The sequence below is a fragment of the Somniosus microcephalus genome, chromosome 3 (assembly GCF_052327205.1).
Source record: "Somniosus microcephalus isolate GS21.2 chromosome 3, FLI_Smic_1.0, whole genome shotgun sequence".
In the NCBI taxonomy this organism is placed as follows: Eukaryota; Metazoa; Chordata; class Chondrichthyes; order Squaliformes; family Somniosidae; genus Somniosus; species Somniosus microcephalus.
Window position 1 is genome coordinate 291,345,255 of NC_140989.1, and position 23,333 is coordinate 291,368,587.

At 45.1% G+C, this 23,333-nt stretch overlaps 1 protein-coding gene across 1 annotated transcript in view; it reads left to right on the forward strand.

Moving 5' to 3' along the window:
* Window positions 1-9,957: 9,957 nt before the first annotated feature.
* Window positions 9,958-23,333, forward strand: part of LOC147122057 (uncharacterized) — a 106,212-nt gene continuing 92,836 nt past the window's right edge. The window contains exons 1-2 of the mRNA XM_085982764.1: window positions 9,958-10,146; window positions 15,257-15,610. Of these exons, the coding sequence (XP_085838890.1) occupies window positions 10,127-10,146; window positions 15,257-15,610 (374 nt within the window). The 5' untranslated portion in view covers window positions 9,958-10,126. The remainder of the gene's footprint in view (window positions 10,147-15,256; window positions 15,611-23,333) is intronic.

Genomic DNA, 23,333 nt, shown 5'->3' on the forward strand with positions numbered 1-23,333 from the left:
CCGGTCTGGCTTTGAAAAATTTTGGGTTTGCATGTTCTTCAACCTTGATGGTTACCGTAATTCCTTTCAGTGTTCCAAGTCCCTGTTGGAACACCTCCTTAGCATCGTCTAAGATTTTGGACAGTCGTTTAGGTTTGACGTCGTCCTCCTTACAGGCATCCACAGTCAGTGCTTGTATGGAATGCCAGTCCAAATTTATTCTCCGGATCCATTCCCGTCCCAGTAGTGGCGGAACTCCATCAGGTAACACGTACAAGTCCATTTTCTGACTTTCTTTACCATTGTAGACTACATTTACTTTTATCTTTCCTTTGGGGTATACTATTTGCCCCGTGTATGTTTTCAATACTATCTCCGTATCCCTCAGGGGAATGTGCGAGAATAACCTTTTGTAATCTTGCTTATTCATGACCGTTAATGCCGACCCTGTGTCCAATTCCATCTTCACTTGGACTCCTGCTATCCGGAGCATGACCCAGATAGTTTGGTGGTCTGCTGTGTTACCCACATTATGTATTTTCAGACAACCCAGTTCCTTACTGCTGGAGTCTGAATCCGTCTTCTGTTCATCCGAACTGTTCTCTGTCACCTTGTGTACTTTTTTGTACTTCTCCTGCGGTGACTTTTTGCTGCTGGTCTTCTTTTCTGACCGGCATACTCTTGCTATGTGACCAAGTTTGCCACGTTGCCTGCATTCTTTGTCTTTGAACCAGCACTGGTTCTGGTCATGCGTTGTCCTTCCGCAACGATAGCACTTTACTGCGCCCAATGCCATTTCATTGGTGTTGAATTCCAGTGGCCTTTGCTGTATCTCTGCAGCGCCCCATGCTGCTGCCTCGTGGGATGCTGCAATGCTGAAAGCTTTGTCCAGCGTAAGATCCTTTTCCTCTAGCAGTCACTTCTGGGTTCCTTCCCTTAGGAGCCCACACACAAACTTATCTCTCAGTGCGTCTGCTAGTCCTGTTCTGAACTGGCAGTACTTTGATAACTTGCGCAGTTCTGTTAGGAATTCAGCGTTGCTTTCTTCTTTAAGTTGAATTCTTTTGTAGAATTTAAATCGTTCCGCTATCAGCAGCGGTGTGGGGTTTAAATGCTCTTGCAGGATAGTAACAATATCCACGAAACTCTTTCCTACCGGTTTGTCTGGGGTTACCAGGTTCCTTAATAACCCGTACATCTTCGCACCCATCGAGTTTAATAGGGTTAGTGCTTTCTTATAATCCGGTACGTCATTCGTTCTACAGTAAACTTCGATGCGTTCCACATAAGTGGCCCAATCTTCCACATCGTTGTCGAAGGCAGTGATGTTACCCGTTTTCGGCATCCTTGCTGAGTTTCTCCTTTCCCTTCGGATATTATTTAATATGATGACTTTTTAAATTTTTATTTAAGATGGTGGCTTTTCCCGCGCTTGTCTTCTTCCCCCGCCGACTCAAGATGGCGATTCCCGTGCTGTTGCTGTCCACGCCTCCCAGCGGTCCTTCCTGCCTTTATTTTCCCGTGTATATGCTTCCTTGCGCTGCTGCTCTTGTTGCCCCGCCGCTCCCGCGGTCCTTGTGGCAATAAAGCGCTTTTCTGGCTGCTGCGCGTCTCTGCCCCGATTGCAGTCCGGCCCCTGACACCGGCTGCGGTCGTGTTCTCCGCCCTTTTCTTCGTTTTTCCTCCCCTTCTCCCACTGACAACTCGGCCGACTTCCCCCCCCCCCCCGTGCCGCTCGATCGGGCTTACCCGCCGCTGTCGTAGAAGGGATGATCACTGCCTGTTGCTGATGTTGGACATCGTGGCCAGAAAACCAAACCGGGTTCCCGATGGCCTCCCGTGCGATGTTGTGCTCAGCAGGATGTTGAGGGCGGATGCCCTTTTCCGACGCCCGTTTCTGAGGATGAAGCTTCCTTGGAATGGGCCCCAGAATCAGTACTGGGGGAGGTGATGCAAAACTGCCTCTAGGTACGATCAGACTCATCGCCACTGTTGAGTCTGTGTTTACAAGTACAGTTATAATGAATAACAGGACACAGACAACAGAAGTAAGTAAACAGGTCTTTAGTGATTGAGGGTCAGGGCGGAACTGAGGTACACTTTGCTCCGCAGGGTTTATATACCGGTGTGGTCACCACCGGTACTACAATGTACAGGAGCCATTAAAAAGTAGTCCATCACCTTAAGGTATCCTCTTAAGGTAGTACAGGTTACATACACTACACCATTCACAGTACAGCCTATTCACTTGATATTCATACTTTCCAGCAGGAGTCACTGGATAGCAATCAGAAGTTTTACTCTCCCTAGTTCATGAGCCTCATTGCCATTGTTAGTGTCCAAACTGGCCCCCAGTTGAGATTAGGTAACTCCGCATACTGGGAATCAAACCTGGGACTTTACTGGTTTCAGTTTTGCACTGAGTTCGCTTAGCAATTCAGCCATTAGGGGAACTCAGATAATGTCATGGTTATAATACAGAACAGACACATTTTAAACTCCCCCAGATGGCTCATTGATAAATGAATGCGGTGTAGACCTAAGCCCATAAAGACTAAGAAGTCCCAGCTTGGTCTTTGCTGAGTTAGCTGACCTCACTATCTCCAGGCCAGGGAGAGGGAAAAATCTGTCACGGTTTATGTTCCTAATTGCTATGCAGTGACCCCTATTGTCAGTGCGTGTGTTTTGATATCGGGTGAACACAGGATCAGGGTCAGTGGTACTACTTTCAATGGTTGAATAGTCTGCACATACATGAAGTAGCCAGTAAAACTATCAAAGGGTTGTTAGCACCTGTGAGCTGTACAGGAAAGAGAAGAGATACAGGGAGAAAACTGGATGAAGGAAATAATAAAAAATTGCAGTGAATGAAATCAGCTCAGAACTTTGTTAATCTTGGTAAATGCTGGTCTGTTTTTTTAATAAAATAAACAAACAGCGCCCTCTAAAGATCATAGAGGCTTGTGTTTAAGTCACACATAAGGGTTGATTTTAACTTGACAAAATTGAGGTTGACGGGGAGTAATAGCCTCAAAATGGGGGCAGTAATGGCCTCAAAATGGGGTAGGTAGACTGATCGCCCCATTAACGACGATTATCAGCCCACTGCCACTTTTACATAGGCCTATCACTGGGTGGCCAAAGCACCTGCCTGTTTCAGGTGGTAGGCCCCTTTTAATATGCAAATCAGGGTCCTATGTACTTCATTTCCATTTTCAGATGGGACTGGTCAGAGGGTGCGCCAGACACTTGCTGACCAGTTTCACCGGTGATAAAGGCCCTGGAAAAGTTCGGTTTCAATTATTTTTGTGGGTTGAGGAGCAGGTGTGCTTCTCTAGGCCTCACGAAAATAACGTGGGCCACTGCAGCCTTCTTCCTCCACAATCCTGACAACCCCCTCCAGGACTTACCTTGCTGCCAGCCCAGTGGCCTCCACCCCGCCCGATATTGGGTTGGCCTGAATCTGGCCTCCGACCCGGGAAAAGCCTGGCGGCTCAATTTGCACTCCGCCCAAAAGTTAAAATTGACTCCGTCGGGTGGAATTTTCATTTCTGTGTAAAATGCGGTATCAGACCGGCCGCCCGTTGTACATCCCATCCGATTTCCCTTTCCTTTCCGAAGTTGGAAGTTCTGTCAATAGGTTTTGCAAACATTATGGAACATTAAGTTAAAAACTTATTGAACAAATGTAATTATACAAAGTCTTCAGCAGTTGTAAAGTTTTAGTTCCAGACCAGAGACTTTGACCAACTTTATGACAGACACAAACAATGCAATCATTTATTACAGGAGAAAGGCCCAAAGGAGCTGTCATGTACAGGAGTAAAGAGTCTCGCTTTATTTTGCATTTTTTTATGTAAGTGGGTAATTTTTTGATAAGCTTGCCACTTTATTCATCTGGCTGACTTGATAGCTCTGCAGCTGAGAGTGAAGGTTTATAGCCTGCTCCTCGACTGCTGCCTCGGTGACACATTACTAGCAATGCAAACCACTCGGTATGATTTTTTTTCTCCATATTTCTGGGAGACACCTCAGTTTCTGCTCAGTCAACTGTAAGTGGCATCAGAGCTGAGCAGATTTCTCACCCAATATCTATACACATGCGCTGCCAACAAACATACATACATACTACATATAGAAGATGCCACCAATCACTTCTGCAAGCCTTGGAAAACCTACCAGGGAATGACCCTGGGAACCTACCTTCGCTGGGTCTGGGTCAGTACAGGGACAGATTCCAAACAGTGCTATCTGCTGCAAGTACACCTGCAGCTAACATGCAGCATAGAGACTGCGCATGTGCAGGGACAGTAACAGTCAGCTATGGCCTGAAACTTTGCTGTACCTACATGCACCCATGCTGCGGTGCTAACCTATGGGATGGTGGGACTAAGGGCAACCCTCATTGCAAGCAACTTACGCATCATCACTTCGAATTCAGCAGCCATCAAAGAAGAGGCTGGGTGCTGGGCTGCATGATCATTTGTCTACAGACTTAACTTGCACTTAGGGGTCTCTTTTCCTTCATCTTGGCCTGTTACTTCTTAATCTCCTCCCCCTTCAGCCTGGGCAAAGGCTGCTGATGGATTGAGATGCCTTCTAATGTTTCTACAGAAGTCTTCTACATTTTTGTCTCCTTCCTTATGACACTCCTTTTAATTGTCCCCATCCCTTTAAATCTGACATCACAGAATTTTTCTCTCTTGATCCATCTGAGTTGTGAATAATTATGCCAATTAGATTACACTAGAACATTCAGTGCTATTTACACTTGAGATTCAGATGGTCTTAAAGCAGTGCTAACTAAATTAGAACTGACTTAAACCTGAAGCCAAAAATCAACCTGTTGCTTATACCTACAGTTTAAGTATAACTAGTTATTTTCATATCATAGCATTATAATCAGAACCATTTTTGAGTTGTATATTTTTGTGCATTTTTGGTGGGTGTATCAGCTTTTGCTAGTTTGAGGTTAGCATGCATTTGCAGTGCTCACACACTGCAATTTCCCTACAACAGTGATTACACTTAAAAAAAAAGTTCTCCATTGGCTGTGAAGCACTTTGTGACATCCTGAGGTGCAAGTTCATTTTTTAACTAACTCAGCACTGAATGGAATTAAACCTCCGGCATACCTGGTGTGTGTCTCAGTACCAGAATTAATTAACCCACTGAGTCATAGGGCAACCATAGGTAACTTTTTAAAAACTAAAATGAGGTGATTATCACACCCAATGAGCAATACCTAATAAAAGTCAAAAATCGGCAAATGCTGGAAGTCTAAAGCAAATACAGAAAATGTTGAAATCACTCAACAGGTCAGTCAGCATCTGAGGAAAGAAGAAACTTATTAATATTTCAGAAATTCACCCTTCATCAGAATTGGAAAAAACACAGATTAACAGCATTTAAAAAGGTACAGAACTAAAGGAAGAGGGATGGGAAAACACATACATACACGAGAGAGGAAGTAGAAAGATCCCCAAAGGAAAACAGGAGATGATAAAATGGCTGAAGTGATATATTAACATAATAGGAAGAAGTATAATTACTTTTAAGAGACACAGAGAATGTGTCAATAGTTTTTTTTTGGGGGGGTGTTTAATGATGGTTTGAAACAGAAGCAGGAGAAGGTGACAGAGAGGAACAGAGTCCAGCAGCCTTGCAGTTTGTTCTTGTTCTATCAACTGGGCAGCAAAATTCGACACCTTAGTGCCGGCAGTTTAGGTCGGTTTGGAAAAAAAAAAATGGTGGTTGCCTCGCTTCCGCCCACTTCCGGTGCAGCCCACGCTGGTCGCCCTCTTGGTAAGGGTGATAGCGCGGGCGGGACGTGCGTGCGCCGGCGGTATGCAGACTGTGATGTCAGTCAGCGTGTAATGCCGATTTGCCTTTTTTGACGTCGCCGTTCCAAACGACGCCCTCTCCTAAACACACACAGCTGAACGAGGGACCCCCCACAGCGTTATTTAAAGGGATACATCCAACTTGCAGGTAAGTTGCTTATTTCTCTTGTACTGACTCTTGCAGAGTTTATATCAATACTGGCTTGCTGGAAGACATGTATAACGTTGTTAAAGTGTGCAGGGAGTGCTACTGGATGTTGGGAAGGCGTTGGCTGCTGCTGGAAGGCCTCTGACTACACCACTTGCGCCCAGTCATGGCGGCTCTACTTGCAGTCCCCCTCCCGCTGCAGCATGACCGGGAGGTGGAGCAGAGGCAACAAAGACAAGCTGTTCACAGAGGGAGGAGGAGGAGGTGAAGGAGGGCTCTCAGCAGGAAGCCTTACCCACTAGGGTCTTCAGGGAGCACTTCTCCTACATGCACCTAAGCCAGGAGCAGTGTATTCGGAGGCTTCGCGTCATCGAGGAGGTGGTCACAGAACTCTGCCACCTCTTGGAACCATACCTGCAGCCTCAGAGTAGGATGACAACAGCTCTCCCAGTGACCCTCAAGGTGACCGTGGCCCTAAATTTTTTCACCAGCGGATCTTTCCAGGATTGAACAGGCGACATAGCTAACATCTCCCAGTTCGCCATCCATCGCTGCATCCGGGAGGTCACAGAGGCTCTGTACTCCAGGAGAAGGGACTTCATTGTCTTCTCTCTGAACAGAGAGAAGTAGGAGTAGCGTGCACATGGCTTTGCCAGGATATCGAGATTCCCCATGGTGCAGGGCGCCATCAACTGCACACAAGTGGCTTTGCAGTGGCCGCATATCAATGCTAAGATGTACCATAACCGCAAAGGGTACCACTCACTTAACGTGCATTGGTGTGCGACCACGCCCAGCGCATCATGATGGTGAATGCCAAGTATCCTGGCAGCAGTCATGATGCCTTCATCCTGCACCAGTCTGGTGTGCCAGCAATCTTCCAGCCACTATGTCGAACTCAAGGGTGGCTGCTCAGAGACAAGGGCAATCTGCTCTGCACCTGGCTGATGACTCCCCTCCTCAATCCCACCACTCGTGGCCAGCAATCATATAATGACAGCCATGCTGCCATGAGAAACATCATCGAACAGACCATCGGGGTGCTGAAGCAACCGTTCCGTTGCCTTGACCGGTCAGGAGGAGCTCTCAGTACTTACCAGAGTGGGTGTCCCAGTTCATGTTGGTCTGCTGCATCCTCCACAACTTGGCCACCATGAAGGCACAGCCCTTGCCCCCACAGGTTCTGCCACCACCTCAGGAGGAGGAGGAAGAGGAAGGAGAGGAAGAGGAGGGGGAAGCAAATCCCCATTCTGGACGGGCTGTCTGTGAGCACATCATCAGACTCTGGTTCCCCTGAATGAAACCCCAGATACCCGTTGCTCAACACTTCCCCTCCTTACCATTCCCCTGTCACAAACATCACAGGATCTTCTTGGACACAATGCTGAAATGAAAGCCACCACAAAACAAAGATTTCAAACATAATTTATAAATGATTAATTCCAATATTACATTACATAGTCAACTAATCACCCTTGTGCATTCCCTTAGTGTCTGTCTTTCGTGTTCCTTTGCCTATTGTAGTGCTCCTACGAAGTGCTCCCCCTGTGGCTGCAGCATGGCTGTTGGATGGCTGCTGACTTTCCGTGGGGTCACTGCAGATGGCCTTGCAGGACGACCTTGAGCAGCTCTGGACCTAGAAGGCCTGACTGTAGACTGCACCACCTCGGCATGGCAGCAGAAGTCTGGGCTGGCTGGTTGATAGGCAACTGTAATGGCACTGGCGGGATGGCAGTGGTGGAAGTACGAATGCTGTCATCCTGAGAGCAGGTTCTTGCTCCACGGAGCCACAGTCACTCCACCGGGGCGGCGCCTCAGTATTCCTAGCCATCTGTTGGAGGTCAGATTGCTGGACTGCTGTGAGACCCTGCAAGCCCCTTTCCACACTCGTGAACCCAGCCACGATGGTAGCAGTCTGATCTTGCATAGCAACAAGCTGAGCCTGCATGAGAGCAGTCTGAGCTTGTATGGCAGCAAGCTGAGCCTGCATGACAGAAGTCTGAGCTTCCACTACAGCACTCAGACGTTGGGTCGCTTCCACTTGTGCTGCAATGGAAGCTGCGATATCGCCCATCACACCCAGCATCATGGTTGGGTCCACAAGTGCTCTAATGGAGTCGCCCATCACTTCCATCCTGGAAATCATGGGCTCCAAGCTCCGCGCAAAGCCCCGTGCAATGTTGGAGCCGGACAACTCCATACTCTTTGACACTGACAAGAGGCTCTATGGCAGGCTTGCCATTGCATCAAGCATTTCTGTGTGATTGCCCATCACCCTTCTTCCGAGGGCAGTCCCATTGAAGTCCTCATCTGAGCCCTGTATAGCAGAACTCATGTGCAATGTCTCCCTCTGGGGAGCTGACACTTGGGCTACCCTTTACCGCTGGCCTAGCTGCAGCCCACTCGTGCCACGTGCAGATTCCGCCTCTACACTACCGACTAATGTTCGCAGAGTGCCATTTTCTGAGCTGGTGCCTGGGAGTGTCAGATCGAATGATGGTGTCTCTTCTTCTCCATCACTCTCCTCCTCTACTTCTTCCTGCACAGGCTGGGCTGCTGGCAGTTCTTGTGTATCTGAAAGGAGAAAGGCACAAGGGTTGGGTTGTATTAAGGGGAGGGGGAGAAAGCAAGATGTGCATGCTTACACCATCAGCAGCTTGTAAGTGAGAAGAGGTTGTGGGATGAGGAGGAAGTGGGATGTGAGAAGAAAGATTAGGTATGAGCATACCGTTATCATCAATGCTTTCAGCCTCGCCGATCACCACGGTCTCAGTGACTGCCCCTTCAATTATCTCCAGCACTGTTTCCTCCAGCTGGGTCAGGCTTCGCAGTAGTGCCTGCCCCCTGCCCGTTTGCTCCTGCGCGTGCTGGTTGTGAGCCACCTTGGCCTGCAAGAGAAAGGGAAATGTGTCAGTCAGTGAGTGTGGTGCAATGTGTTTGGGTGATGTGCCTGTCATGGTTGAATAGCTGCCATTGTGTGCAAGGTGTGAGATGTGCAGCAGTGGCAAGTGTGTCAGGCTAAGATGAAGTTATGATTGTGAGCTATGAGTGGTGGTTGCTAGAGATTGTTGCTAGGTGAGTGATGGGGGTGTGGTGCATTGAGCAGTGTGTGAGGCTTGTGTTGCAGTTGGTGGGATATGACAATTGAAGATACCTTCACTCACCTTTACCACTCGTGTGAGGTCATTAAACTTCTTCTGGCACTGCATCTATGTCCTGGGAGAATGACTGGTGGCACTGACGGCTTTAGTGATCTTCTCCCACTGCCTTCGAACACTGAGTCTGGAAGGCCTCCTGGCCCCCTGCGGGTAGAGGACCTGTCTCCTCTTCTAGACCCCCAGGACCAAGGCCTCCAGTGCAGCATCGGAGAACCGAGGTGCCCTTTCTCTGCCCTGTTGAGACATTGCTAACCTCCAGCTCCAATCAGAATGAGGTACTTCTCTCACAAAGCACCACCCCTTTAAGAAGTGCAGGCAGCCTTTCACTCTGCAGGCAACCTTTAAATACAGAGCAGACTTCCCACGATATTGGGCCCCCTGTTGAGCGCTGAGCCAACCAGCAGTGCTGCAGCATGAATTTTGCGTGTTTCCTGCAGTACTTTCAATGGCAGATGGCACATCGCGATCCCCGCGGCCGTTTTTGGGCCTTATCCAAATTAGTCCCCCTAGCAGGGGAGTTATCTCCAGTGTCCTGGCCAATATCTATCCCTCAACCAACATAACAAAAACAGATTATCTGGTCATTATCACATTGCTGTTTGTGGGAGCTTGCTGTGCGCAAATTGGCTGCTCCGTTTCCCACATTACAACAGTGACTCCGCTTCAAAAAGTACTTCATTGGCTGTAAAGCGCTTTGAGACATCTGGTGGTCGTGAAAGGCGCTATATAAATACAAGTCTTTGTTTTTGTCTGTTCTCTACACAGATGCTGACAGACCAGCTGAGTGTTTTCAACAGCCTTAAAACAACGTTATTGTATCAATTGGTTTATAATGGAGCTGCGAGTAGAGGCATTGACATTATTATCTAAAGAGGAAGAGTCAGTGAAAGCTCTTGAGCTCTGAACTGAACCCCGGACCCCACTTCCGGCTCCACACGCCCGCTGTTCCGGGTAAACGTCCTCGCAGTGCGGCGGAAATCTGCCGGAGATTGGGCGAAATGTACCGCGAATTCGCAGCGTAAGTGTGGCGCGGGCGGACTGGCGCCGAACCCCGCGCTGACTGGCCGGGTGCCGGGGTGAGGGGTGTGGGGAGGGCCCGGGCTCCAGCCTTCGCCCTGCGGCTGGGCCTCCGCCAGGCCACAGAGGACACAGCCCGGGCTAACAGCGCCACGGAGACTGAGCTGAGGCACAACAGAGCGGCCTGGCGGATTGCAAACTCCTCGCTGCATACGATTTGATTTTAAAATATTCGTCAATCACACCCACACATACACACAAACATAACTTGGTTTAATTTTATTTCAGTTTGAAACTTCCCTGTGTTTAAATTAGCTTTTACAGTCAGTCAGTGTCACTTTTTCATCATCGTCTCTCCCAACTGGCTGTTAGTCTGTTTTGTGCCAAGTGAACGAACAAAACATTTGAATTGTCTGTCAGTTTGGGGTGTTTTTTTTTGCTTATAAATTCCTTATTTTGTTCTCGAAGTTTAAGTTTTTTTCTCCTCCACTTGTCATCTATGTATTTTTGAAGCAGCACTGTTAACATTATATAATTATAGCTATACGGTACAAATTTACTGAGTGATCATAGAATGATACAGCACAGAAGGAGGCCATTCAGCCCATCGTGCCTGTTCCAGCTCTTTGATAGAAATTAGTCTCCCTCCCCTGTTCATTCCCCATAGCCTTTTTCCCCTTCAAATATTTATCCAATTCTCTTTTGAATGCTACTATTGAATCTGCTTCCACCACCCTTTCAGGCAGTACATTCCAGATCACAACAACTCGCTGTGTAAAAAAAGTTGTTTCTCATGTCGGCTCGAGTTCTTTTGCTAATTGCCTCGTTTTCTGGGGACAGTCCCCGAATTAGGTACCGTGTCCCTGGGCAAAAAATGTCCTCGGATTAGGTAATGTGTCCCTGGGCAAAAAATGTTCCCGGAAGAGTCCCTGGTTCAGAAAACTCGTCCCCGTATAAACTCTTTGGCCGCGATTTCGCCGGCCGGGTCGATGTCGCTGTCCCAACCTACTGCAGCCTGCACTCCCCAAGCGATTTTTGTTGTTGATTGGGCTTGTTAAGCCCACCCGGCGAGGTTCCCGGCCAATTAATAGGAAGTGGGTCTGATGACGTCATTTGATGACGCATCATTAGCCGGTTTCCTTAAAGGGACCATGTCCATATTGATCTTGATAGTTCTGCTGTCAGTATTCTACAGCATTGAGGTGCTGCAAACACTGACCAGCACTGCACAGAGGTGCACGGCTGCACCCAGGCTCTCCCATGACCCAGTCACAACCCGCAGGGAGGTTCTCTTCCCTTCCCATGGGCAGAAGAGACCTCTCCAGGAGATCAACGCAGCCTGGTTGCACATTGCACAGGAGGACACAAGCAGGGATGTCGTCAGGAGGACCAGGCTGCAGTGGTGCAAACCTTTCAATGATCTGAGCAGATCACGAAACGTTACTGCCAAGCCACACGCAACTTCATCCTGCTGTGCCACTCATCACATTCCCATCACTCTGCCTTCCCTACCCCCCTACTCCTGCACATCTTTGCACACACCAATTTACTTTGAACCTGCACCCATCCCTCTTTATCTACATTATCACTTCCCCATCTCACTAGCCACCCCTCACACTCACCCTCAACCTACTACAAGCATACAAACTAACAACACACAAGGGTAGGCACTTGGGTGGTTTAGCCAATGTTCATGTGAAGTTTCTGGTAATGTGTTGTCAGACATGGAAATCTATATTTTCAACACTTTATCTTATTGGACAGATCTGCACACACCTTTGGAAGTGTCTTAGTGAGTTCCAGTGAATGCTGAGACATAACTTTCTCCCCCCCCACCAATTGTGATGAGTGTGAGAGGAATGGCTTGGACATTGTAGAGATGCTTTATGGTGCTGGTGTGGGGTGGTGTTAACCTGGCGTATCATGGTGTACAGGGTGTACAGCATCAAGTGAAGTAAATCTGGCCATGGTGATGCCATTGCTGGCCTCCCGGGCAGCAATGTTGTTGGGTGCTGATGCCCTGTGTCCTGTGCAGCATCAGGTGATTGCGGAGAAGGTTGGTGATGTTGGTGTGCCTGGTGATGTTGGTGCTGGGGCTGATCGTGGAGGGATTAAGAGGACCAAGGTGAGATTTTTTCAAGCACACCGATGCTGCTGGAATAGATGGCAGCTGAAGTTTAGATGACAGAAGCGATCTGTCAATGGTGAGAGAGCTTGCTCCAAGGAGGTGACAGTGGATAGAGAGTTTACTCCAAACGCTTCCAAACTGCATACAGCTCAAAAGTGTCTGCCAAGTCCTGAAGGCTCAAGCTTCTGACATTGGAAAGTGAACAGCTGTGAAATGGTAGCTTTTATACCACTTTTGCAGCTGTCACCTATTCACAGTAATGGAGAGACAGAGAACCCGACCTACTTACCTGACGTGATCTCTGAACGATGTGAACCCCGTTAAAAAGTGGGAAAATAGAAATAGGCTGGCAAAATTGTAGTTAACAAGCACTTAACTATCTTAAATGCCTCCCCTGTCGCTTGGTGACGGGTCTGTTTTGAAATCGCAGACCCGACAATTTGGAAACTTACATGGAGGCGGGTTCGGAGCGGGTTCCCAACCCGCTGTCAATCATTTCGATTTTGACCGGACACGCCTCTGAACCTGCACTCTGTGCGCCAGCAAAATCGCGGCCTTTGTTTCTTTAAACGTGAATGTACAAAAACCCTGGGGGGAGATTCTCGGCCCGTTCCCGCTCAGTTTGAGCTCAGGAATGGATTCCAGGAGCCGGTTGAATGAAGGTGACAATGGCGGCCCCACCTTCCCACAATGCAGTGTGGTGCAGAAAAGGCCCCATCGATAGCTTGGGCTGCACTGCACTCTGCGGGATCGAGTCACCTGACCGTGTTTCAGCCAATAGTGACTGGCTGGAGGGCGGAACCTTTAAAATGCGTGGGAGAAGCCGATGGCGCGGTGAGAGGATTTACTTTACCTCAGATTAGTACGGTGCATCGTGTTTTTTTTAATGAATAAGGCAAGCTCTAAATTCTCCCACCGAGAAGAGGTTTCTGAAACCTTCTGAGACAGAGGGTGTTTCACACCTTATGTGGAAAATCTCAGTGAGTTCGGAACAGATTTAAAATTGAGAAATTAAAAGTTGGAGTATGCAGGAACAAGTATAGATGGAACAGAAATAACAACAGAAAATGCTGGAAAAATTCAGCAGGCCAGGCAACATCCGTGGAGAGAAATTAGAGTTGACGTTTCAGGTCGAAACCCTTTTTCAAAACTGGAAAGGAAATAAAATAGATCGAAGTCAGGGCTGCGATCGAACAAAACAAGTAAAAGAGACATTAAGAGGTATTCAAAACCAGACGAGATGCTAATAGGACAGTGGAGACAAAAGACGGCTCAGATTTGGCGCGTGACCAAAATCTGCAACATTTTAAATAACGGAACTAAAATAATCTGATAGAAACAATGTGTGGAATATTTAATGTCATTGTGCAGTGGGAGAGGGAAGAAATTGATGCCTGAAATTTGAATTCAGTTAATTCAATAAATCTGGAATAAAAAGCTAGTGTCAGTAATGGTGACCGTGAAACTACCGAATTGTTGTAAAAACCTATCTGGTTCACTAATGTCCTTTAGGGAAGGAAATCTGCTGTCCTTACCTGGTCTGGCCTATATGTTGACTCTTAACTGCCCTCTGAAATGGCCAAGCAAGTACCTAACAGCATTGTGGGAGTACCTTCACAACACGGACTGCAGCGGTTCAAGAAGGTGGCTCACCGCCACCTTCTCATGGGCAACTAGGGATGGGCAATAAATGCTGGCCTTGCCAGCGATGCCCAGATCCCATAAGCGAATTTTTTTTTAAAAGCCGAGAGGTGCCTTTTATCCCATCAGCCTGGGCTGGATATAATGGCAGACTCTGATGAAAGAATCTTGCAATCCCCGATTGCTTTTAATTTTAATAGTTAATTTGTGCATCCAGTAGCTAATCATTTACAATGTGGATTGTGGATCCTGACTGTGAAGCAATAACCCCAGTCTAAACTTCCCATAAACCAGCAGCTTTTCTATCAGAACATATACTAGATGATCCCTGAGGAATTAATACCTTTAAGTCAATTTTTTTTCAAGGCTAAGCATTAGAGCACTGGAAGAAATAGCAAAAGGAAGAATACTAGTGGCAGGTATTGGCAACAATCAATTGGATACTTTAGCAGAGAAGGTCTTATTTCATGTTTGTTATTTTGGAAAGTACTTTTCTAATGGTGAAAAGTAATTTTGAGTATTTATTGTTTATTCTGTACTGACTGCTTACTATCTAGAATCTTCCAGTCTCTCACTGAGTGATGAGACAAGGATTATTCTCTCAGCAGCAGAGGCAACAAGGCTAGACAGTGGCATAACTCGCAATGAAACAAAAGAAAACACAAAAATCAAAAGTCCGTGATGTGAAGTATTTTAAACCAACACTCGACACAAGGTTTTAGATCGATAGTCAAGTTGTCTTTATTACACCAGTGGGGAGACAGTCTGCTCTGTTTTAGCCAGACTTCTCCAAATTGTTACAGCAAACACTACATTTTTATACATTACAATACACATGTCCAGCTCATGCACAATTCATTCCTGCCACCTGATTGGATCTTGGCCCGCATGCATCTTCACTGATTGGTTACTAATCTTAATGTAAAGCTGCCTCCTCAATTACTCACTCAAACTGCTGAATGCTGATTAAAAGATACCTTGGAATGCGACCTAGATGATAAAGTTCTTACGGGCAGCTGAAATTCTAGACACCCTGTCTGCATTTAATTGCTTTTGTTTAGCTTTCAAAGGTCAGCTTATCTTGACCGCTTCTTTATGGATGTGGTCTTTCATGTTAGTTTCTATCTTCCTTACACCATTCAGTGAAACTGCCAGCGATGTCTTTCCCCACTGCAGTCCGCATAAAAAGACAAGCACTGCATTAGAAACATTGCATGTAACAGATTTTGTATGTTTATAAATCTAATGATTTACCATATTAGTTTCTTGAACAGTATTATTTTTTACTAATGATTTGAAAAATATAAGTATAGTTTATTAAGACTTTTCTACTTGTTAATAGTTCCAAATGGGTTGTTGGTCGACTGGGTTCAGGATCCAGGCTAAACTCCAGCTTCGTAGTCCAAGAATATCTGGAGAGACGGCAGAAAATATGCACCAGCTACAAAAGAAAACAGCCCAATTGTGCTCCTGCTGTGAGAACATTATGGACAGACCACAGCTGTCTCAAGAAACAAATTTTTGGGAAGACAATTCCATGGAAGAATGTACTTCGCTTACCTCACTGTTTAATATTCAACAGTTTGGTAAGAACTTATCTTATGCAATCATATCCTGTTTTAAATGGAAATCTTCAGCCAATTCACCAACATGTTTTTGAATCTAATTTACGCAAGAGTGTGGTCTATAGTAAAAGGTAAGGCTGTGTTTTGTTCAACGTGGGTTTTATTGAAAATGTCAAAAGTTGGTCTGTGGGTGAATCCAGCATGATATGATACTGAGCTATACAGACCCCAAGATCCCAGGCTTGTTCCTTGCACAGTGCCAAATTAGCTGACCTCAACCAGGGCAGCGGTGGCCTCGTTACAATTAGTTTGGCATTTCTCGGCGAGAGAGGGGAGAAAATTAGCCAGAGCTGCTACTCCTGATCCCTACCCATTGATTCCTGCTAGGAAGTGAATAAGTGTGTGTGAAATAATTAGCCTTTGCAGTGAACATTTGTATAAGAACGCCACTGCTGCCAACGATATAAAGTAGTTACGCATGCGCAGTTCCAGTACTTTTTTTGGTTGTTCTCGCTAGACTTCCCACAGATTGGTGAGAGAAAGGAGGGGAGGGGGTGGGGGAAAAGAAATCGCTGCTGCCGAACAGAGCTGTGTCAGGAGAAGAAAATAAAAACTAAGAGTGGAATTAACATTTATGCGCTGCCGAATTGAGCCAAGATAGAAAGGCGGGGAAGGGATGGGGAAAAGACATTGCCGCTGCTGAATTGAGCCGTGTCAGGGAAAAGTGATTGCTGCTACCAAACTGAGCCGAACAGAAAATAAAGATTAAAAGTTGAATTGGTGTTTCTATCGGCTTATGTTGAATTGGTATTTAACATTTGGTATTTAACATTTGGTATTTAACATTTGGCAGATGGAGTATAATGTGGGGAAATGTGAGGTTATTCACTTTGGTAGGAAGAATAGAAAAACAGAATATTTTTAAATGGTGAGAAACTATTAAATGTTGGTGTTCAGAGAGATTTAGGTGTCCTCGTACAAGAAACACAGTTAGCATGCAGGTACAGCAAGCAATAAGGAAGGCAAATGGTATGTTGGCCTTTATTGCAAGGGGGTTAGAGTACAAGAGTAAGGAAGTCTTACTACAATTGTACAGGGCTTTGGTGAGACCACACCTGGAGTACTGTGCAGAGTTTTGGTCTCCTTATCTGAGAACCATACATGCCTTAGGGGCAGTGCAACAAAGGTTCACTAGATTGATCCCTGAGATGAGAGGGTTGTCCTATGAGGAGAGATTGAGTAGATTGAGCCTATACTCTCTGGAGTTTAGAAGAATGAGAGGTGATCTCATTGAAACGGATAAGATTCTGAGGGGGATTGACAGGGTAGTTGCGGAGAGGTTGTTTTCCCCTGGCTGAAGAGCCCAGAACCAGGGGTCATAGTCTCAGGATAAGGGGTTGGCCATTTAAGACTGAGATGAGGAGGAATTTCTTCCCTCGGGGTTGGGAATGTTTTGGAATTCTCTACCCGAAATGGGTGTGGATGCTGAGTCGTTGAGTATATTCAAGGCTCAGATCGATAGATTTTTGGACTCTAGGGGAATCATGGGATATGGGGATTGGGCAGGAAAGTGGAGTTGAGGTCGATGATCAGCCATGATCTTATTGAATGGTGGAGTAGGCTTGAAGGGCCGAATGGCCTACCCCTGCTCCTAATTCTTATGTTCTTATTTATGCGTTGAATTGGTATTTAACATTTATGTGCAGAATGCTTCTGCGCAGCTTCCGGTAGCTTCTGGATCATTGGCAGCAGTCACTCTGTTTGTATAAATGCTGGCAGCCCCTGTGCAATTTTACCTCAAATTTGGGCTTTGGTCCTTCTAGGTTTCTCCGTTTAAACAAAATCAGTCACTGCCTTTAGGAGAAGCAGGGAGAACATGAGTTGGCAGGGGAGGAATCAGTCTCTTTGATGTAAATCAATAATATATATATTCTTTAGCAGAGAAGATCATATTTCATGTTTGTTGTTTTGGAAAGTACTTTTCTAAATGGTGAAACATATTCTTAATTTTCAGTAATAACTAGTCGATCTCCTATAGCATTGTACACGGTAAGTCTGATAATGTGGCCTCTGATGTCTTTGCGTTGCTTTTTCTCCCAGTCTCTTTTTACTCTTCTGCTTCTGTCTCTCCTCTCTGCTGCTTCTCTTTGCTTTAATCTTTTTGCTCCTGTCTCTGTCAGGTGAGAAGATGGGTGGTATTGACTGGTATGACACGGAAAGGAGACTTTAAAAAGTGTATTAAGCTTTGGGGAAGTGAATTTTTCTTCATTTTCAATACTTAAATTTTTAAAAAATCGATTGAGTATTGAAGCCAACTAAATTACCTGTGTTTTGCTGACAGTTAGAAAATGTCAATATCCCATTCAATATTCAGGAAAGATAGGCAAAAAGGAAAGGGAGGTGGGGTAGCATTGCTGGTTAAAGAGGGGATTAACACAATTGTAAGGAAGGATATTAGCTCTGATTATGTGGAATCTGTATGAGTAGAACTGAGAAATACCAAGGGGCAGAAAACATTAGTGGGAGTGGTATATAGACCTCCAAACAGTAATGCGGAGGTTGGGGATGGCATTAAAAGGGAAATTAGAGAAGCGTGCAATAAGGGCACAGCAGTCATCATGGGCGACTTTAATCTACATATAGATTGGGCTAACCAAATTAGTAACAATACTGTGGAGGAGGAATTCCTGGAGTGTTTATGGGATGGTTTCCTGGACCAATATGTCGAGGAACCAACTAGAGATCAGGCCATCTTAGACTGGGTATTATGTAATGAGAAAGGATTAATTAGCAATCTTGTTGTACGAGGCCCCTTGGGTCAGAGCGATCATAATATGATAGAATTCTTCATTAAGATGGAGAGTGAAGTAGTTGACTCAGAGACTAGGGTCCTGAATTTAAATAAAGGAAACTACGATGGTCTGAGGTGCGAGTTGGGTAGGATTGATTGGGGAATGTCACTCAAAGGGTTGACGGTGGATAGGCAATGGCAAACTTTCAAAGACTGCATGGATGAACTACGGAATTTGTTCATCCCAGTTTGGCATAAAAATAAAACAAAAAAGGTGACTCAACCGTGGCTAACAAGGGAAATTAGGGATAGCATAAGATCCAAGGAGAGGACATATAAATTGGCCAGAAAAAGCAGTAAACCTGAGGATTGGGAGCAGTTTAGGATTCAACAAAGGAGGACAAAGGGATTAATTAAGAAGGGGAAAATAGAATATGAGAGTAAGCTTGCAGGGAACATAAAAACTGACTGTAAAAGCTTTTATAGATATGTGAAGAGAAAAAGATTGGTGAAGTCAAGCGTAGGCCCCTTGCAGTCAGAATCAAGGGAATTTATAATGGGGAACAAAGAAATGGCTAACCAATTAAATACATTTTTTGGTTCTGTCTTCACAAAGGAGGACACAAATAACCTCCCAGAGATGTCGGGGAACATAGGGTCTGATGAAAGGGAGGAACTGAAAGAAATCAGTATTTGTAGGGAAATGGTGTTAGGGAAATTGACGGGATTGAAGGCCGATAAATCCCCAGGGCCTGATAATCTACATCCTAGGGTACTTAAGGAAGTGGCCCTAGAAATAGTAGATGCATTGCTGATCATCTTCCAACATTCGATGGAATCTGGAACAGTACCCATGGATTAGAGGGTAGCTAATGTTACCCCACTATTCAAAAAACATGGTAGAGAGAAAACGAGGAATTACAGACCGGTAAGCCTGACATCGGTAGTGGGGAAAATGCTAGAGTCCATTATAAAAGATGTAATAGCAGAGCACTTGGAAAACAGTGACAGGATCAGACAAAGTCAACATGGATTTACAAAAGGTAAATCGTGCTTGACTAATCTACTGGAATTTTTTGAGGATGTAACTGGTAAAATAGATAAGGGAGAACCAGTGGATGTGCTGTATTTGGACTTTCAAAAGGCTTTCGATAAGGTCCCACATAAGAGATTAGCGTGTAAAGTTAAGGCACATGGGATTGGGGGCAAGGTATTGACTTGGATAGAGAACTGGTTGGCAGACAGAAAGCAAAGAGTTGGAATAAACGGGTCTTTTTCTGAGTGGCAGGCAGTGACTAGTGGGGTGCCGCAGGGATCGGTCCTTGGACCCCAGCTATTCACAATATATATTAATGATCTAGACAAGGGAACTAGATGTAATATCTCCAAGTTTGCAGACGACACAAAGCTGGGTGGGCATGTGTGCTGTGAGGAGCATGCCGAGAAACTCCAGGATGATTGGGACAGGTTGGGTGATTGGGCAGAAGCATGGCAGATGCAATATAACGTGGATAAATGCGAGGTTATCCACTTTGGTGTCAAAAACAGGAAGGCAGATTATTATCTGAATAGCAATAGATTGGGAGAAGGGGAAGTGCAACGAGACCTGGGTGTCCTTGTGCACCAGTCGCTGAAGGTAAACATGCAGGTGAAGCAGGCGGTTAAGAAGGCAAATGGTATGTTGGCCTTCGTAGCGAGAGGGTTTGAGTACAGGAACAAGGATGTCTTGCTGCAGTTGTACAGGGCCTTGGTGAGACCACATCTTGAGTATTGTGTGCAGTTTTGGTCGCCTTATCTGAGGAAGGATGTTCTTGCCATGGAGGGAGTTCAGCGTAGATTCACCAGACTGATACCTGGGATGGCAGGAATGACGTATGAGGAGAGATTGGGTCGATTGGGCTTATACTCACTGGAGTTTAGAAGAATGAGAGGGGATCTCATTGAAACTTATAAAATTCTAACAGGACTGGACAGACTAGATGCAGGAAGGATGTTCCCGATGGTCGGGGAGTCCAGAACCAGGGGTCACAGTCTAAGGATAAGGGGTAAGCCATTGAGGACAGAAATGAGGAGGAATTTCTTCACCCAGAGAGTGGTGAACCTGTGGAATTCTCTACCACAGAAGGCAGTAGAGGCCAATTCATTAAATATATTCAAGAAGGAGTTGGATATATTTCTTAAGGCTAAAGGGATCAAGGCATATGGGGAGAAAGCAGGGACAGGGTACTGAATTTGGATGATCAGCCATGATCGCATTGAATGGCGGAGCAGGCTCGAGGGGCCGAATGTCCTACTCCTGCTCCTATCTTCTATGTTTCTATGTAAGTTTACAGAACGCAAGACAAAAGTTACAGCAGGCACTTCATTAGAATACTGTTATTTTTTTCACCCACAGAAAAATGCACAAGTAACTTCTCTTTTTTCAAACAAAAATTACCTTAGTAAAGCTTTTGAAATGTGTCCTTTTTTGGACATATGGTGTTAAGAGCTAAAGAAAAGTATTTCAGTCGTCAAGTTCACTGAACTGTGTTGATTCATCCTGCAAAATTCGGTACACTCCACATGCCCAGATGGACAATCCAAATTCAGCTCACCGAGCTCAGGGCAAAAATATCAAATCCAAGCCCAGGCTTTGGGAGAGGCCATGACCATCAAGTAAAAGCTTGCATGAAGGCATTAAAGATGCAAAAGACAATTCAATTGATAAATTTAATCATGTTGTCGTGAAATTTGTAATTTTTTGAGTTTTTCATTTTGTTTAAATCTTTATGTTAAACTCTTACATATTTCAATTACTGAAAAAAATTGGTGGGTGAAAAAACATTGCACGAGCATAAGATGTATAAAATAGCAGCTATTGTGTGTCACACAATATGACATCTTTAACATTTAAAATACCTGGCACAGCACCACCTACAGGAATAACAGGTAGTGCACAAACTTAGAATAAATAAACACAAGCTCTGCAACCTGAATTTAATATATAACTAGTAGATCTCCTTTGGCTCACACTCAGTCAAAGGTTTAATAATATCAGGAGTGTTATGCAAGGTAGTATTACCAGGGACAGTGACATATATGAAAAAACTACCTTCCAAAGTTGATTTTCAAATGTGATAATATTCTAATTGTATGAAAGCTAGTTAGAAAAGGAAGTTTTGTGTGAACATGCAAAGAATGATAGTTTCTTTCCAGTTGTTTATTTCTTCACTGGGATTATTAGAGGTCTCAAGCCAAGCAGCATCTGTACTGAAACTATTTCACCCTGTTCAGATAGTATCCTCTGCACACTGCTGAAGTGGGCAGGCATCAGCTGGCATTGGGCCATATTCTTGCTTGGAGGAAAAAAATCTCATAAGGGACAACCTCCTTTTAAGATGGCTTCTGATGTTGTGAGGTCATGATGTTCATGATGCCCTTTTTAACCATGTCTGCTCCAGTGCAGTATTTATCTGGCCTTTGTTTCACTTTGCTTTTCCCAGCAGTAGGGTAAACTTTAATTGTCATTGTCTTCTTAGTTTGATCCTCCAAAAAAAGCTTCATTCTTCTCATATTCTTCTTTATCTTCAGTAAAAAGGGAAATCTTCATCTGCCTCTGTTATTCACTATTTCCAAATTTAAATTTATAAAAAGGAGCAAAAGTGGTAGTCTCTACTAATGCAGGCTACTGTTTGAAATGTTTCAAAGCATTATCCAGATGGCCATTATCACTCCCCAAAAAGCATGACATGATTACCTGTAGCATTTGGCTGAATTTTCCCACTTGCTGCAAGCAGGATTGGCTTCATCCTCTTTCAGGAATCAGCCCCCCTCCATGTCAATGCAGGAGTAGGTTAGAGTCCATGCCCTTAAAGACACATGCACAATTGCCTAAGGGATCATGATAAGCCAGCTAACTTGGTTGCATCCTTCGGAGTTCCCCCATAAACAACAGCTACAGATTTTTAATATGCTTTTGATGGCTATGGGCTTTTCATTAGGCAGAAGGAGAAGCTATTGGAAGCTGTGATAGTTGTGACAATACCTATTGGAGAACCATTTTCTCCACCAGCTGATAGAGGTGGCCTGTGATTAATGATTTCATGATCAGTTTACTATCCTGGATCACAAAGACAATGAGTGCCATCAGTTCAGAAACACAAAGGTAGTGCTCTGCTGTGCTTGACCCATTATAAAGAGAAACACCTGTCTCCTAAGAAAGAAACTAGTCTAGGGACAGGAACGCCTATCCCAAAGCAGCACGAAATAATGTTCCCACGAACAGCATGTGCTGCTTTGGCTCCAGATGAGACTTCTTGTAAATCAAAAATATAGCACCTTGAACTGGTAGTTCCGACCATGGACGTTGAACCTAATAAAAATGTGATCTGAAATTAGGCATTGTTGAAGTTGACTGTGACCAGTCAGTCTCCTGAATGATCTGAGCATTGCCACCATCTAGAAGTTTACCTTGCAGAAGAATCTATTCAGTGCTCTGAAATCAAGATGCACAGAATCATCCAAATGTTTTGTGGACTATGTAATATAAAGAGTAAAAGTCGTCCCATTCTTGCTCCAAATGCACTCACTTGATTGCTGCAGCTGAAAGTAAATTGTCTATATTGGCCATCAATGTATTCACCATCTGAAGGTTCCTCAGACTGGACCATACCATAAAAAGGCAAAGAACATCCCCTTCTGATGGAACTCCAGACCAAAACAGCTGTGGTGCCCCTCATCCATCTGGCCATGAAATGTGTCGACCAGTTCTCACTCAAGTCCTTGGTGGGCTGGAGAGAAGAGTCACTATTGAGAGGGCCACATACAGGCCTGATTTTTCATCTGTCAATTTAAATGGTCAAAGAAACAAGATAGGCTCAGTTATGGGAGCACAAACTCACACCATCCAATTTTCTTGGCTTATTTAACACCCAAGCACCAAAGAGGAAAATATCCCATTAACTCTTGATAGACCTGTTCTTGTATGAACTGGGACCTCAGTTTGGTCTTCCATGAATTCATATAGCCACTTTGCACATGAGAGCTGCACAATCTGTCATAGAAAACAGAATTGTTGATAGCTT